The sequence below is a fragment of the Chironomus tepperi genome, unplaced genomic scaffold, assembly GCF_022539635.2.
Source record: "Chironomus tepperi strain 1889 unplaced genomic scaffold, CSIRO-AGI_Ctep_v1 contig_217, whole genome shotgun sequence".
Taxonomy (NCBI): domain Eukaryota; kingdom Metazoa; phylum Arthropoda; class Insecta; order Diptera; family Chironomidae; genus Chironomus; species Chironomus tepperi.
Genome location: NW_027226339.1, coordinates 1,813,343 through 1,831,190, shown reverse-complemented (window position 1 = coordinate 1,831,190; position 17,848 = coordinate 1,813,343). Strand labels below are relative to the sequence as shown.

The 17,848-nt window shown below is 28.6% G+C and overlaps 1 protein-coding gene across 1 annotated transcript in view; it reads left to right on the top strand.

Annotated features, from left to right (window-relative positions):
- Window positions 1–10,972, top strand: part of opa (odd paired) — a 36,964-nt gene extending 25,992 nt beyond the window's left edge. Inside the window, exons 4-5 of the mRNA XM_070640167.1 lie at window positions 9,085–9,254; window positions 10,026–10,972. Of these exons, the coding sequence (XP_070496268.1) occupies window positions 9,085–9,254; window positions 10,026–10,637 (782 nt within the window). The 3' untranslated portion in view covers window positions 10,638–10,972. The remainder of the gene's footprint in view (window positions 1–9,084; window positions 9,255–10,025) is intronic.
- Window positions 10,973–17,848: the final 6,876 nt, after the last annotated feature.

Below are 17,848 nucleotides of genomic sequence, written 5' to 3'. Positions count from 1 at the left end.
AATCAGGGATAATAATTATAGATTCAACTGAGGGAATTAATTTTCACATAATTACTATTTAGAGTTACTATTCAGGGACTATCGAGACCTTCCATAAAACAATCTTTCTTTTTTACTCATTTTCACTGCTGTCTCTCTCTGTTTCCCCATTTAATTTTTATATCTTGGTTTTATTAACATTTTATTATCATTTGGACTTTTTACGAGAGACAAAATGTTTTTTGGTGCCTTTCGAAATAAAAAATGAGAAATATTAATGTCTTTAGATGATTATCAGGATAGAGAATTTTACACAAATTGGCCTAATTGGACTCCGATTATCAAAATTTGATCAAGCTTTAATTTTTTTTAACTCTGTATTTATATTTTTCTTTATCATCGTCGCGCGTCCGGGGCGCCTAATAATATTCCGAACTCGAATCGCTCTTTATGTGGACTCGCACTTGTAAATAGAAGGGAATCATCTGATTTTGATGCTGTTGTTTTGATACACAGAGAGGAAAAATCAATAAGGCACACAAAAATGTAATTTAACGCTCATCAAAATCTCTTTAAAGCCTCTCTGAATGGAAAACGACGACGACAACGACCATAAATTTTCCATCCCTTCTTCAAGCTTTTTCCTAACTCGATGTTGAACAGCATTAAATCAAGAAAAGTCAATAGACTGCTTTTGTAGCGCATAAATAATTGAGAAATGAATTATAGCAAATTTAACGGTTTTTTTAAAATTCAAATTTAGTATTCAAACAATTTAACAGCTTTCTAAAATTTGAATCAAGCATTGACATTTTTGCTATAAAATCTTAAACAAGATTTTCAATAAATTCAATAAATTTCACAAAATTTGCAGCAATTCAGACATTGCAAAGCCTTCTGACTCACAAATCATCCAAAGACAGTCACAGCATACACAAAAAACGCGCTAAAATCCTCCTTTTAGTGGAAAATACGGGCAAAAACAATAAAGAAAAATAAGAAAGCTCCTCTGACAATCTAAATCCCATTTAGTCTATACTCAGTTTATATAATGTTTATGTAGAGATATTGAACAGCAACAACAGTAAGAGAAATATGTGTAGATGAGTAGATTACACCGACAATAAAGTCGTTTTCGCCGTTTTTCAACAAAAAATAACTAGAACTTTCGTTCATGAATGCATGTAGCATATAGAAGAGAAGGGTAAAGTAAGCAACAAGAGGAATAATAATATCCATTCATGAAATGATAGAAATCAAAAAATAGAAAAGAAAAAACAATATGGTGGAAACAAGATATTTTTCCAACCCCTCAATAAAATGTAGCGTAACATCTCTATTTTGCGCATAAGAAGGGAAAAAAAGTACAATTTTTATAGCAAATGGTATAAAAGGGACAATGTTCCAGCAGATACTTTTTTTCCCTGATGATTGTTGTTTATCTGTTGATGACGTGTTGGATGTTGTCTATTGTTTTGTAACACATCCTACTTTTTGTCAAATCGATTCCATCCTTGCCGTTCATGCTTTTACTCATAATTTTTACGAATTCAACTGCTGAATCGATTTTATTTTGGAGATAATAATTGATAAATCTCAACACGTTCAGTCTTAGCACATGTGAGGGCCATTTTCGATTGATTTTGCTTGCCTCTTTCGTTCCTTCTTTTGTTTGCTAGTGAAATTCCATTAATAAAATTTTTAGCTTTTTAATAAAATTTTTGATTTATATTCGTGTAAATATTTCTCTCAATTTTTTTTTCTTTTCGTTCCTCGTCTTGTTCAGTAAAACCACAAAATAAACATGTTAAAGTTGTCAATGACGCTCGTTAGCATCGAGAATTTTTTTCATTAATTTTTTTTTTCCTCGTCTTTCTTTTACCTCGTTTAGTGAGAAATTATTCAAATATTTATAGCGATGTTTTATTTAATATTTTTGTCTGTTTATTCTTTTTCGCCAAATTATCTCATATTTGGCGGTGGATTTGCGACAGTTTTGACAACTTTTTTGGTCGAAATTTACTTTAACGGTCAAAAAATATTCAAATTTTATAGCAAAATAGATTAACGATCAAAAAATATTCAAATTTTAAAACAAAAAGTTAACGGTCAAAAAATATTCAAATTTTATAGCAAAAAATATTAACGGTCACAAATATTTCAAATTTTATGGCAATTTCGACTTGAAATTTATAACAAAATTTCATAAACAAAGTGCAATTTAAAATCAACAATTTTATCAAAAACTTCAGTAATTTGCTCATTATTTCAATCCAAGTAAGCATTCTCGATATGGAAATTCATTAATTATGAATATTAAATCAATATCATTGCAAGGTACACAATATTCAACATGTTTAACGACTGTACACAATAATAATAAACATTCAGGATTACAGAACACAAAAACACATTTCTTGTGACTTAATTCATTGACAGACCCTTGTGAAAAGTATAAAAAATTCTCTAAAAATTTCATTATGACTTTAAATCATTGATTATTAATCGCCAATTTTATCTGGAAATAAAAAATGTTGGATCAACATTTTCACTATTCTTAGAAAGCATTGAAATAAATAATAATAAAAAGAGTAAAGATTCTCAACAACAAAAAAGTGAAGACGTAACAGGAAGTTTTGGATTAGCACAAAAAAATAGACATAGAAAAGAATCCTCCTCATTGATATTCAAAGAACATCAACAAATTTATGCAAATCTCATTAGTTAATCAGAAAATAATCATCCATAAAGGAATCGACAGTAAGAAAATGTAAAAGGCACAGGTGTAAAATCAATTCATGTTTAATGGTCTTTTGATCGTTCTAACATGGCAACAAATAAAGATAAACATAACATAAGAGGAGCAGATAAACAACAACAACAAAATAACATCCACTTGATGCTATTAAGTTAGTTAAATTCCCATCATCTATCAAAGTTGAGGGTCTCATATTCTATTCTGATTAGCTTTTTATCTCATTTAACATATCATGTAACAATAACAAATATCTTTACCTAGGAATTGGGACCCACACATAACATAAAATAAGTCAAAAAGTCAGTTAAAGCATATAACCCTTAGAATATGAAGGTAGAAAAAAAGTGAAGACAAAGCAAACTTTTCTTGGAAATGATTTTCGACAAAAGAGAAACTTTTGTGTTTTGTGTCTGTTCCTATATACAATCTATGTATCATTTACAATAGAATAACAAGAAACAATAAGGCAAAAAAAGGATTCGTTTACATCAACACAACAGAAATGTGTTCATAAACAACCCTTTTGTGCAATCATTTTCCTTTTAAAATTATGGACACAAAAAAAAAGGTGGAGAATATAAAAATATTTGAAAAACACCTTCGAATTATGAATTTAACTGTTAATTATATATTTTTTTGAGGGATGAATAAATTTATGCATCGATGCATTCTTATTCTAAAATTTGAATAAAAGCCCATTTACAGTCAATTGAAGGAATTATAATGATTTTTTTAAAAAAAATTTATTGAAAAACGATACGATTGAAATTTTTATTAAAAGAATATAATCGTAAACTCTCATGATTCTTTCTGTCCATATAAAATAATTTTTTATTTATATTTTATTTCAAAAAATGAGAAAAAGAAAGGTGGATCATGTAATAAATTATTAGTCATTTAAGAGCTTATAAAGAATAAAGATCAAGGAGAAGACAGTTTTAATTGAGGGGTCGGAGATGATATTTTATTATCCCAGATCTATTTCTCTTTCTATTCTCACTTTTTATTTTATTTTGGTGACCTTTTAGAGAAATTGAAAGTTAAAATCTCATATATCCACTTTCGGTTTTGATACTCTTTTCTTCTTGATCAAGTTTGCATTGAAATAACTTTTTTAGTATTTTAACGGTCAAAATAGATTTGAATTTCATTCATTTACTTAGTTTCTCACCCCTTTTGTTTTGATTTTTAGTTCATATTCTCAATTCAATTCAATATCATACCTTAATTTAATTATTAGCAACTTACCAATGTTGTAGACCAACAACAGCATAACCAACATCATTGCAAGCATTAAATTCATCTATTTACATCAACCAGACAACTGAATTTCAATAATAACTCAATTTAAAGCTAAAATCCATTTCTGGATCTCAGATAAACCTGAATTATTCAAGTTTTTGCGAATGTTAATTGCGGTTATTCAATTTTCAATGACAATTAACCAGTTTTATTCCTTTTTAATCGATCTTCTTCTTATGCAACAATCACATCTGAAGAAATGAAAAGAAGAATTTCGTAACGATGATTTGACAATAATCTGTAATGTTTATAAAAAAAAAATCTCATAAAATTAGCTATTATGAGGCAGATTTGTTGAGTGTAAGAATTCAATAATAAAGGCAATGAAGTTATTCTAACCTAGTAACCTGTCTTGTAATCCATCATTTTCATTTTTCATTCTTCTTAATAATAATCAGATGACTGGATGATGTTGCTTGTTTTTTAATCACTTTTTCACTCACATTCAATATCTTACGTGATTGATCTTTACTTGATGATGACGATGCTGACCTTCCTTCTTTCTCGTGTTATCCTTTCGAGCTATAAATTTAAAAATTGATCATTTTTTAATTTCTATTTCAATGACATTGACAATAGAGTCTCTCATTCATGGTATATTATGTATAAAATAATTTCATTTCATTGAACCGCATAACACTATCAAAAAAGACATAATAAAAAGCGAGAAAATTTTCCCTTTCATTCGCAGTTGACTCTTTCGAGGGCGAATGCCATGAATGGGATCGAGAAAAAAAAGAAGAGAAAATTTATGATATATGACTTTAATATTTTATTTAAATTTCCACCAAACAATTTCAATGACAAGAGCAGGGATTTTTCCGAGGCGTACTGCCACCCTCATTTTTTTTTTGCTATTGCTCTCTGACATCTACTGCAGCTATGTTATTATTGCTCGGAAAAACTTTTCAAATTAAAATGTCCCGAGAGAGTGAGACCGAGAGGAAAATTATACTAAATAAGAGTATTGATACGTGTGTTTAAGTTGCTGTTATTTTATGGGTAGCGCGTTTTGCCTGAAGGAATATTTGAATCAAAAAAATTGAAAATTTAACGATCTTTTGGAACTTTGAATTTTGAATAATTGAAATTCGTAGTTTCACACCCTTTACTATCTTAAAGTTCAAAATAACTAGAATTCATAGTTTCATACCCTTTGCTCTCTTAAAGTTCAAAATAACTAAAATTCGTAGTTTCACACCATTTTTCTTTTGTTTACATTTTTAATTAAATTCAATTCCTGATCAAATCTAGTTTGCCGAGCATTCAATCAATCACTAAACTTGATTCAATTACAATTCATTAGACAAAACGAGCTAAAAAGTATGAAAAACTCAAATAAAATCTGTTCCGCATTATTAACATTACACATATACCGAAAACAGAGAGATAAAGACAAAAGTGCGACAAAATCCAGTGCATACGCTCGTTCAACAATCATCCCCCAATATAAATATATATGAAATTGTAATGAGAATATTAATAATGTTTTACGGTGTGGATTATTAAATTGTTTATTTGAAGTTTATCATAAATATGTTTTATGGTTTATGTCGCCCTCAACATAATGTTATTGTAAATGAGAGCGAGGATGTGTAAGGGTAGCGAGACTATATATATTCTACAACGGTATACAAGCGAGTGTACTTGATTTGTATTCATGCATTACTGTTATTGTATAAGCGACGACGAAAAAAAAAGAGACTTCGTCGTCGACGTTGTTGTCGAAATGATTCATTTAATTATTATTTTTCAAAACCATACATCCAGCAGACAGTGTGTACCAAATATTCATGTGAAATATGAAGGCGGAGATGAGCGACATGCACTGACTTGACTGACTTGCTTTGGCAGGGAAGAATTGAAAAGTGAAAAAAATAATATTTTTTTTTATTATTTTCTGTACGATTAAGCACATTCGGGAAACATTTAAATCAATTCTTCTTACCATAGCTTGTTGTTCTGTGTATTGCAAATGTCGTGACTTATATAAAAAAAAACACAGAATATTGTTTTTGATTAATGAGCTCTTTCGGATTTTAAATTCATTAGGAATTGAGGATTGATAAAATCAATTTGACTTATAAATATGAACAGATACAAAAAATACAGATTTTAATCATAAAGAAATGTTAAATGATTAACGACTTTTTGCATGATTCCTTGTTCTTCTGTCAAACATTCTGATTTGGGTTTGCTTCAAACTAGCATTTCTGTGGGAATTATTGCGCAAATGACTTCTCAACGTGTAATTATTATTTGAATATTTAATACCGTTCTTAGTTGCACACCCTTTCTGCAATGTTTACTTTGATTATTGTTTCATAATAAAATCGATAAAGATCAGCAAAATTTGCCTTAATTTAATTATTAGAACTCTTAAAACACATAAAGCACAGAAAGACATCAATGACTGTGAGAAAATCAAGATGATCAGATATTTTAATGTCAATTCAATTGATTTTTCCACATATCAAGCAGCGAAGGATAGAGATTGATTTGTTGTATCAAGTTTAACAACTTCCTGACAATACAATTGGACGTTTTGTGATTATTATGTTGTTAATTATACACAAATTCATCAAAAAATTTCTCGAAATGAGATCGAAGGAAGAAGTAAAAATTGGTTCTTAAATATTCATTTATGTCTTTTCAATAAATCCAATAGTTGGATTTCGTTTTAATTAAAATCAAATATTTTTTGTGTGGTGGACTTTTAATACGTAAGTGAGGAGGAGGGAATGGGGAATGAAACATAAGAGAACAAGCAATAAAAATTCAAGATAATAATCTTGTATTCCTTCTTCTTGAAATTGTATATTCTTAGTCCAGAAGTTGAATTTATATGTGCACGACTAAACTGTATGTGTTTTAAATAGATGGACAGACCACAAGAATTTTCTCTCATTCATTTTCATTTTCTAAACATGCGTACAATTAATATCGCTTGAATAAATCAAGAAGGCTTAGAAGAAAACAGAATTAAAAAAAATTTGAATATTAGACGCCACAATTAGACACGAAATTAGATAGAGAAATCATTACAGCGAGATAATTTCTATAATAAATTTTAATCTTATCAGACAACTATTAATCTTATACTGTGATAGTCAACTAATATCACTGCTTATAGCTAAGGGAAAATACAAATTTGTTTAGATTTTATAGCGCATTATTTGTCTCGTTTTTGTTTATTTTATACTGTCTGGTGACAGATGAATCACGAGATATTTAAATTCCACTTAAATTCTAGACTTAATTTTTATAGTCACCTGCACATTGACATTCTCGGGTGTCCATGTCATTTAAGATTGCATGGACATTTTTGTATTCATCCATAAAATTCTAATTAAATGCAATTAATAAAAAAAGGAGATTTTTTGAGTGGAAAACTTGATATATTCCAATTATAAGAGCACATCTCGAGCAGAAAAGACACAAAAGAAAAAAAGTTGAAGAAGATCGAAGAAACCATATTAAATATACAACTATAATTAATACGCGTGCCGTAAAATATTATCATTTACAAATTTATGGAATGTTGAAGTTCATCTCACTCACTCACTTGACTGTCTTCAGTATCGTATCGAGATACATTTACTGATATAACACATAAAATTGTATTTTCTCTCTTTTTCTCTTCGTTTGAATATTCAGACACAGAATATCGTCTCGAGACTCCAGGGCAATAAAATATAAAAATTTATTCCAAGACTGAAATCATTTGCCTGTTACATTAGAATATTATAAATATCATCATTTCGAGAAAATTGGACAACTCATAAATTTTTGACATTTTACAAATATTTTTTTCTTTTTGTTTCTCTTTTTTTTTCATTGAGTTTTTTGATACTTTTACTTCTTTTCTTATGAATTAAGGAACTTGAGGAGCATTGGATGAATGGTTTATGGATGTGCTTTGGGTGTGCCAATGATATTAGAGAAAATTGATCAATTTATGAATTGATCTTTATGATGTTCTGTTAAATTGCTTTGGGAACGTTACTACGAATGATATTCTATGAGTAGATGACTAATTCATCCTGTACAGCCTTCATAAAGATGTAAAAAGTCAATTTTTAGAAATGTAAACAATAATTTTCCCGCTAAAATTCAAAATCACCAATAAATCTTAAATTAGCCATAAAATATAGCTGTATCCTTGCAATAAAAGCAATCTTCGTATACCTGCATATGTTTCGCAAAGTAATTGACCATAATATTCAAATCCATAAAGTCCTTTTATGCAGAAAAGTTAATTTTTATGAAACCAGAAATTCATCTGAACAGTACCAATAAAAATCAATTGTTTTACAACATGTACAGCAATAAATCAATATTGGAACTAACAAGAATTTCAAGCACAAAGAGAAAAGTATCCTTTCATAAGAAAACAAGACACGAAGGACGTCTGTTTTACGACATTGTAGTTGACTTTTAGAATTTGACTTCCTCATTATTGCCAAAAATCGCACATTTGGCCAAAAGTTAATTCTCTGCTTCTTCTTTATTGCTATGTTCTGTGAAGATTTTGGGTATGGGATTCGAAGAAATATAACATCCATAAAACAATTAAAATTACAAGTTTTACAAATTTTCATGTATCTACAGACTTAAAGGAACTGAAACATTGAGAATGTAACACTATATACAGAAAATGATATGTAAATTTAAATATGAGACGAAGAAGAGGTAAAAAGAGTGGAATGAGACATAGCATACATAATGTTTATAACCAGTTTATATGCTAAATTACATGAATCAAAACATATGGAAATTAATTCTTTGTTTGGTCTTCTTTATTATGGCGAGAAAAGTCTGGCAAATTGATCGATTGTAATGCTTTCACTTGTATACAATAACAGATTATTTTCTTTTCATATGTCACCTTCAGATAATTAATTCATATCATAAATCCATGCATATAAATTTGTGAAAAATGACCGAAATGAATATATAATTAATAAATTTGAATTACAAATTTTTCTCGCTTCCATTCAGCCATTTATTTAATTCTTTTTCTTTCTTTTTCTTTCATTTTACAGGTGAAAAACCATTTAAATGCGAACACGAGGGTTGTGATAGGCGTTTTGCTAATTCATCAGATAGGAAAAAACATTCACACGTACATACATCGGATAAGCCGTACAATTGTCGAGTGGCAGGTTGCGATAAATCTTACACGCATCCATCATCGCTAAGGAAACATATGAAGGTATGAGAGAAATACAACATTTATTCTTGACTAGTCGATGCTTCAATTTACATGAGGGTGTGGACGAAATTGAGTCAATTGCTGTCTTTTATGTCTTGCATTATGGCAATTAGATTCGTTAAAAATTTAACGGCATTTTTAATTTCGAATTTTTCGTTAAGAATCTAACGACTTTCAATATTTTGAATTGTTCGTTAAAATTTTAACGGTTTTGTAAAATTTGAATTCTTCGTTAAATTTCAACCGTTTTTGTAAAATTTGAATTATTTTTCAAAATTTAACGATTTTCTAAAAATTTGAATTGTTAATTAAAATTTAACGGTTTTGTAAAATTCGAATTCGATAAAATTTTAACGGTTTTGTAAAATTCAAATCACAGCAACAAGATTTCCGACTTTTTTCGTCGCCACCCAATAGTTGTAGTTCACCATATTCATAATACATTTTTTATATTATGTATGCAAGTTATGGCAAGTTTGAAATTGAATGATGACATTTCAGTTTCTTTTATTTTCTCCATTCGTACCTTTTTATAAAATTTATGTAGCATAAAAAATGAACACTTTTTATTCCTTATCGTAATTTAATATCAATTTTGTTTCCATACCTTTGAATTTATGAAAGTGTATGAGAACTGCCATAATAATTATTATTCGTGTCATAAGTGCTTCATATTTTGAATTTACCATAACATAAGATGAAATATGTCAGCATAAATTGATTAATTCATAGTAAATAATAAAATTTTCAATCTTTTATTCTGTATTGCAGGTTCATGGAAGTATAGTCGATGAGAAATCACCAGTTCATCAATATGAAAGTGATGGTGAAGAATCGAGTGCGTCAAGTATTGTAACAGGTGGAACACAAACGCCACCATCACGTTTACAGCATGACTTAAAATACAATAATAATAATAACAATGAGACAACTGCAAATAACAACAACAACAACAATACAAAATCGCCAGCAGCATCAAATAGATTTACAGATATCTCGGCAACAGGTCAACATTCGTCCTATCATCATCACTCACATCTTACACATCCGCATGCACTTTCACATGCAAATCCACATCATTTGCATTCACATCATATACATCAAAATACAAATCAATTGGCACCACCTCAACCATCAACAACACCAAATTCATCATCAAGTGCACCATCTCCTGCCCTTAATTCAAATTCACCATCACAAACAGCTACTGCATCAATGCTTGTTGCTGGTCATCATAATCATCATTTATTATATCATCCGCAACATCCAAATGATTGGTATCATCCAACAACACCAACATCACATGAGACTATGAATCATTTAAATCATTTTAGTCATCATCATCATCATTTAGTTCATCATGGTCCAACGACAGCCTATTGAGAATCAATGTATTTAGATGATTTGTATGTTTGAAGTTATTAGTTGGACCTTATTTTTTGTGTTAGCTGAAGGAATGATATAGTTGTGTATAGTATAATAAATTCTACCCATAAGAACCTCATTAAGGATACTTCATGAATTGTTTGATATTTAAAGATGTTGACTGTCCATTATTTTGTAAAGGAAATTGTGCTCAGAACTGCTGTTGACATGGGCAGGATTATTTATTGTATAATTTGTATTTAACGGTATTAATTTGAATTTACGTACGTAAAACGTAAAGAAAAGAACGTTAAAAAAATTCAAAAATTAAAAATCCGTTTGTATAGAATTTTGTTTAATTTTGAATTTACGTACGTAAAACGTAAAGAATTTTGTTTAACGGAAATAATTTGAATTTACGTACGTAAAACGTAAAGAAATGAACGATAAGAAAAATTCAAAATTGAAAAATCCGTTAAATTTTAAACATTTTTGAATATCAAATGATTCAAATTCTATTTATGTACATTTTTCAATGCAATTATTTATGGAATTAACTTGAATAAACCACCTACAAAATATTCTTCCGAAGCCTTTCGCGAGCCAAAGAAGATGAAGTCACTCAGAAATATAAAAACATATAGGAAGTTGAAAGGATTATTTCTATAACCATTGTGTGCCTCTAAATAAGCTTTTCTCAAAATATAAAAAAATATTTTAATTTTCCAATATAAAAAAATGAAAAAATTTTTCCATCCATGACAATGATGACATATTTGTGAATAAGAAGTGAAGTATTCTAAAACTTTATAATAATCTTGTCCCCAACCCCATCCCATAAATTTGGCATCAGATCATTTTCATTAAGAAATAAAAAAAAATTAAATTTCAGTGTGATAAAATAATGTTAATAAAAAAATTATAATTTTTATGAAAAGCGGAATTAATTGCCAATTTATCGGTTCAATTAAGAGGAATAAACATGATATAAATTTGTTAATTAACTATGATTGTGTTAATACAATGGCACGTTGTATCTTGGCAAAGACCAAATTAATTGTGGAACTCTTTTTTAACTCAATTAAATCTCAAAAACAGAACTCTTTGGTCTCCTCCTCTTTTTTTGTGTAAAACTTTTGATTGACGGCTCATAATTTTCCCTTACTCGGTATCTTAACAATGGATAATACACAAACACATACAAACAATTAGTTTCAGTTACTTAATGATGAAAAAAAACAATTAAAATTGTAGAAATTGGACGTAAAAAAAAGTGTAATTTTTGAAATAATTATATTCTGTAATTTATTTAAAAAAGAAAAAAAAAATCTTAATCTTAGTCGTAAAGAAGCAGGTAGCTTATAATACTTATATTATGATAATTATCATTGTAGATTAATTAATTCGCTTTAAGGAATAGCTGCAGATATATTATATTGTATTTCAAGTGAAAGAAAAAAAAATTCTATATATATATTAATTAATTAAACTATTGGAGATTAAAGCTGCATCAACCTACCTATTGTAATCGAATCAACAAAAAAACACTCTCAAAAATGATTTATTTGATGATAGAAAAATAATAAAAAAAATGAAAAACTTCTGAATAATGCAAATAAATTAATTTAGTTCTTCTTTTTTTGCCTCATTCCAACTTTTTCTCACATTTCAGGTTGTAGAAAATAAAAAAATATAAATTAAAACAAGCGTAATAAAATTTGTCAAACTAATTAATTGAATTATTCCATTCACATTTTTCCTGGCTTGCTTGCTTTGTTGTTTTTTCAATTCATTTTGTTCGTTTATATAATTGATAAAAATTAAACAATTGTGGCACACTGGATGTATTTTTAATTAAAGAATGCTTTTTCATGCTTTTTTTGATAAGTTTTATGGTGTTTTGGTTCGGATTTTTTGGTTTTGTTTACTTTTAGGCTATTCAAGTGACGTTGGAACTGGTCATTAGCTGGACATTATGTTGCCTCCAACTATTTAAATCGTATTTTTGTCCACTGGAACTGATTTTTGAAGCAAACTATATTTTCATTGGAATTTTAGCAATTTTGATTTAGATTCTTAAAGAAAATTCAATTGCTTTGATATTATACACTTTGATGATACAATAAACAAGTCCTTAACTTCTAGAATTGATGAGAAGCACAATAAATTGAATTATTTTGTTAAATTCGCAATGTTTATTCTTCAAAATTCAATTTGAGACAGACAATTTCAATGACAAGGGGAAATCAACTATGTTCAATCAAATATTATTTGAATTATAACTGACCGTTATGACGCAAAATGCACAGAAGCTATAATTTGCATCAAAATCATGATTATTTCATCTTTAGACTGCAAGTGAAGCATTACTTCCTTTGCCGCTGCCGTACAGATCAACTGTTATCCATGGTCTCTCTCATGATGATTTCATGGCTCTATCGCAGGCTTTCGTCTGACAATTGCAAATGATTCACATTTAAGCCTAATTCATGGTTGTTGAAGATTCAGCGAATATCATTTTGACATTATTAGCTGATAAAAAGATCCAAATCAGTATATCATCGACATTCCTGTCTGTGACTTTTAAAATTAGGTTTTGTGCTAATTTTCATATAAAACGATACCAAAAAGGTACAAATCCGTCTATCGATTAATTTCAAATAAATAACATTTTCAAGAAATGAAGTTTAGGATGATGTACAGCCGTAAAGATCAACATAATAACTTGATCATGCAACACTGAAATTTAAGATTTTCTAATCAATGCAGTCTACCAAAACCCAAGTCAGTCGAATTCCTTACCGGTTGCTGAGATGATTTGCATAATCTGTCGACAACAAGTCTTCACCGCTTAAAAAAAGAGAATTATGCTTGTTAATTTCCTGCATAAATTAATATCAAATGATCGAGGATCACCCATCCAATCCTAAAGTGACCTTTCCAAAAATTCATATTTGCATACGCGAAAATGAACTCATAATGATCTTAACTGCATCAATTTATCATCAAAGCAACCTTTTGGTAATAATTTGTAGATGAATTTTATTATTTGCAACAATTTTTGTTAAAAAACCTTGAAGTGAATAAAATGTAAATTTGGTGCTTGGTTGGCCATAGCAAATTCTAACGTATTCGTGATAAAACATCATTAATAATTTTTTTTTTTACTTTTTTTCGTTATATTTTTTTGAGAAAAAAAAAATAATAATTTCATGAGAAAGAACTTTAACTAAGGAAAAAATATTTATTTGGATATGGAAATGGCGACCGGTAAAATTAATTTCTGTGCTTATTAATTTTTTTTTGTTTCTTTTATTTTTTGTGTGTATAAAAGTTTTGGATCAAAAATGAACTTGATTTATGGTAGCAAATATTTTTCATAATTTTCTTGCCATGCCTCTCGCTCCATTTTTATTTTTTTCTTTACTTTGAGGAACTTCAACTTCTAATTTAGGTCAAAATTTAACTGATTGCGTGACAAATTACTTCATTTTGTTATGAATGACTTTTGTTCTTTTTGATGATGCACAAAGTTCCAGAAAGCTCTGTCAATTTCCAAGTTTTACTTATTATTTCTGGAGACTGTTTTTGGTTTGTCTGGTTGACTAATTGAGTCTAAAGAGATTTTGGACACTGTTATTACTGTCAAGAAAAGTTTGCCTGTAAAAAAACCTTTCAAAAATGATAAAATTTCAAATTTTTAACATTTGCTTACAAATTTTGAAATTAGAATTTTGCAAATTTAAGTACTCGTACGCAATTTTGCTTGTCCAGCAACTGATCTTCGGTAAGTTCGCAGTTTAAAGTTGTAATTTTAACATTGTAATAACTTTCAGAACAAGCACAAATGACTAAAATTATTATTATTCCTAACAGGTAATAATCATGCTTTCATGGTACAGAAACAACTCAAAGGTACCTAAACATGGTCTTCTAGCCTGTTATGGTGTATAAAATGTCAATAAAAGCATTTGTTAAGATAAAAAATTTGAGAATGCCAATTTAAGTAGACATTTCAAAGTGATTTTCCAAATCATTTAGCATGATAAATACACAAATTTATTTTCAGAATTTTAAAGTTGACAACTGTCGTTCAAAATTTGAATTATATTTGCATTTAGGAATAGTTGCTTTTCCCCTTTTTATAGTTGCTATCCCTTTCATGTAAAAGTTTAGTCGTGTTTTTAAACTCCATTAAGAATAAACATCATTTTGAATAATTAAATTCAATCGAGAAGTCTATTTAATTAAACTTATTGCATCATTTAGTACAAATTTTCTTTGTAATAAGCAAACTTCAAGCTGCAAACTTCAACCACAATATCGAAAGTGCATGATAAGAAATTATGTTTAAAAAGACTTATAAATTTTGAGAAAATCCAAAAATTTTCAAAAGTAAACAAAGAATTGAATTTTGAACTTTATTGAAAGCTTTTTTAACAGACATAATTGCAATCTATCGAGATTGTAAGAATACATTCAGTTTGATCATTGCTAACAAAATTTTTCAATACTATCTCGATTATTGTTAAAATTCAGTATTCTTTAATTTCTTGAGTCATTTAATCTCAAAAATCACCCAAACTAAAATAATTTAGGGCACTCAACTAAAGATTGCATGCCATCGCGTGGACATTTGCTACCATATATATAATTTTACTACAAATTTACACTACGTATTTATAATTTGATGTAGACGATGATAAAAGAGACTAATTATAAATGCGTAGATTGCGAAAGTCCGGAAGTCCAGTCACGAGAAATTAATTGAAGAATTTCAGCGTGTGCGCGGGAGAAAATTGTGAAATAATTGAAAATACCACTCGAGAATGTAACTTACGCTTTAATTTATGATGTGCGATAAAAATGCTACGATTTTATTCGTAAATAAAATGAAAAATCTCGACTGAAAATTTTCAATTTTTCTTCTTTTCATTCTAAGACTAACGAAAAATTGTTGTCTATAATCTACACTAACTAATTAACTAATTTATATTCAACATATTTTCTTACATTTCATTATTGCTCATGATCTTCCACCTTACTCTCTTGATTAATTGATATTTGTTGGAGATTTATGACTTTTCAACAAATTTTTTTTACTATACAATACTCGAAAGTGATGATGAACAATTCACGCACTTACGTTGGTGGTCGATTGGATGTATGTATGGTACATGATCATTTGTGAGGTGTAAAAAATGATAAATACTGTTGATTCAATTTCATTTTGTCGTTAAAGCAATTATTAATGCTGTTTTTTTTCTTTTCTTTTTAAGTCTTGCAGAATCACAAATTTATGCGGTAAATTCACGTTCGTTCTGTCCTGTCATGAATTTATGATGTGGAACAAAGTGAGAAATTTATATGAAATTGATATATCAAAATAAGAGAAATGGAATTACATTATCGAGTGTACAGAATCTTTTTAATTATATATGTTTTGTACTTGCTTGTGCTTCATGATCATCAAGAAACATTGTTGAAGAATTTTCAAAATTTAACGGTCTTTGAAAATTTAAAATTTTAATTTTGAACGTTTTTTGAATTGAAAATTTAAATTTTGAAGGGGCCGTTGAAAAAAAACGAATTTAAATGCTTGTGATGTTACAAAATCAGTTAAAAAGCGAAAATAAGTGAACTTTTAAAGAAATTTTTGATTTCAAATGTTAAATGCTTACTAGAAGTCAAAGTCGGCTTGAATTCGCTCCGATTTGCTAAAAACCGAATAAAATTTGCATGTATTTTTTTCTGCCAGCACTTGTGAAGTATAACATTTTATACAAATTTAAATTGGTTCTTAGTGAACTGTGGTGCTCAAATTTGGCTTATGTTCATATCAGTGTTGATGTGGATTTTCCTTCATATTTTTTGACTTTTCCAAAAGCATTTGAAAAGCAAAAACTTCAATTTGCTTTTGCAAAGAAGCAATCTTTGACTTTTTTCGATTGATCTTTTGGGATTATTCGACTGTTAGCTTTATTAATGAAAAACAAAGAACTCATGAATTGAAGTATGTATTAGCCAAATATAGAGCCCAAATATTCAAGTTCCATCCAAGAGAGACCATGAATCACAACTGTTCTGTTCAATCAGAAAATTAAGTGAAAAAAGTGTTTTTAACTGATTTCAAAAATTCAAATTTTCAATTTTGAAACCATTCAAAGAAAGAAAATTCAAAATCCAAATTTCCGTTACATTTTTGAAATTCAAAAAACCGTTAAAATTTTCCTTATTTTCAAATAGTGTAGAATCAAGAAAAGCTCAGTAAAATCTTTAATAGCACGCATCAAAAGCATCAAAAGTTTCGCAACCACTTCATGGAAATTAAGATTCAATTCATGTAGATAAACCATTTCCACATCCATTAAACAATTCTAAAAAGAAAATATGAATAATCGACTGATATTTCTTGATTCAATAAATATCAAGTTACGATAATAAATTAAATTATTCTAGTGCTACTCTCGCATCAACGATTGAAATATGTGTGGAGAGAAGGGGAGAGTTTATATGCAAAAAAAAGAACCTTGCATACATCACCCGAATGAGAGGAAAATAATCTCCTTCCTTCACACCATCATAAATATATTGACACATTTTCAATTAAATTTAATTATCTACGGCACAAAGATAAAAAAAGGCATCAGAATCTCGTAGTTGGATGTGCAGGCAAAAACATATCCATGCATACATTTCGCAATTTTTATTTAAAACTCTCACACGATCTTCCAATAACTTATCGCAATTGAATCAGTTTCTTGAAATATGATGCCCATTTCTTTTATTGAGACATCTGGGGTGATTTACATGGAACTGGAATGCGCGCAATTTATTCATTCAATAATTCTTTGGCCTTTTTTGCTCTCTTTAGTTCGCTTGCATTAAAATGCAACATTGAATTTGATTTAGAGACAAAAAAATAGTCCACGATCATGTCTCAAAATTGATCGATGACGACAAAAAATATTCCAACTTTTTTGTTATAATCTTTATTGAATTTATTTTCTTGGAACAAGGATTCTTATAAGTTAAGTGAATAAAAAATGGAAAGATTGATATGAATTCTTTATTTGATTCATTGGCGCCACACATCATCGTTGATCATCGTCAATTTACAATTATTCTTTCTTTTTTTATTTCATTACGCATTTTTGAGCTTTTTATGTATCTTGAATAGCTATAAAAAATTCGGCGAATTTAATTCAATTTGAAGCATGTATGATGTT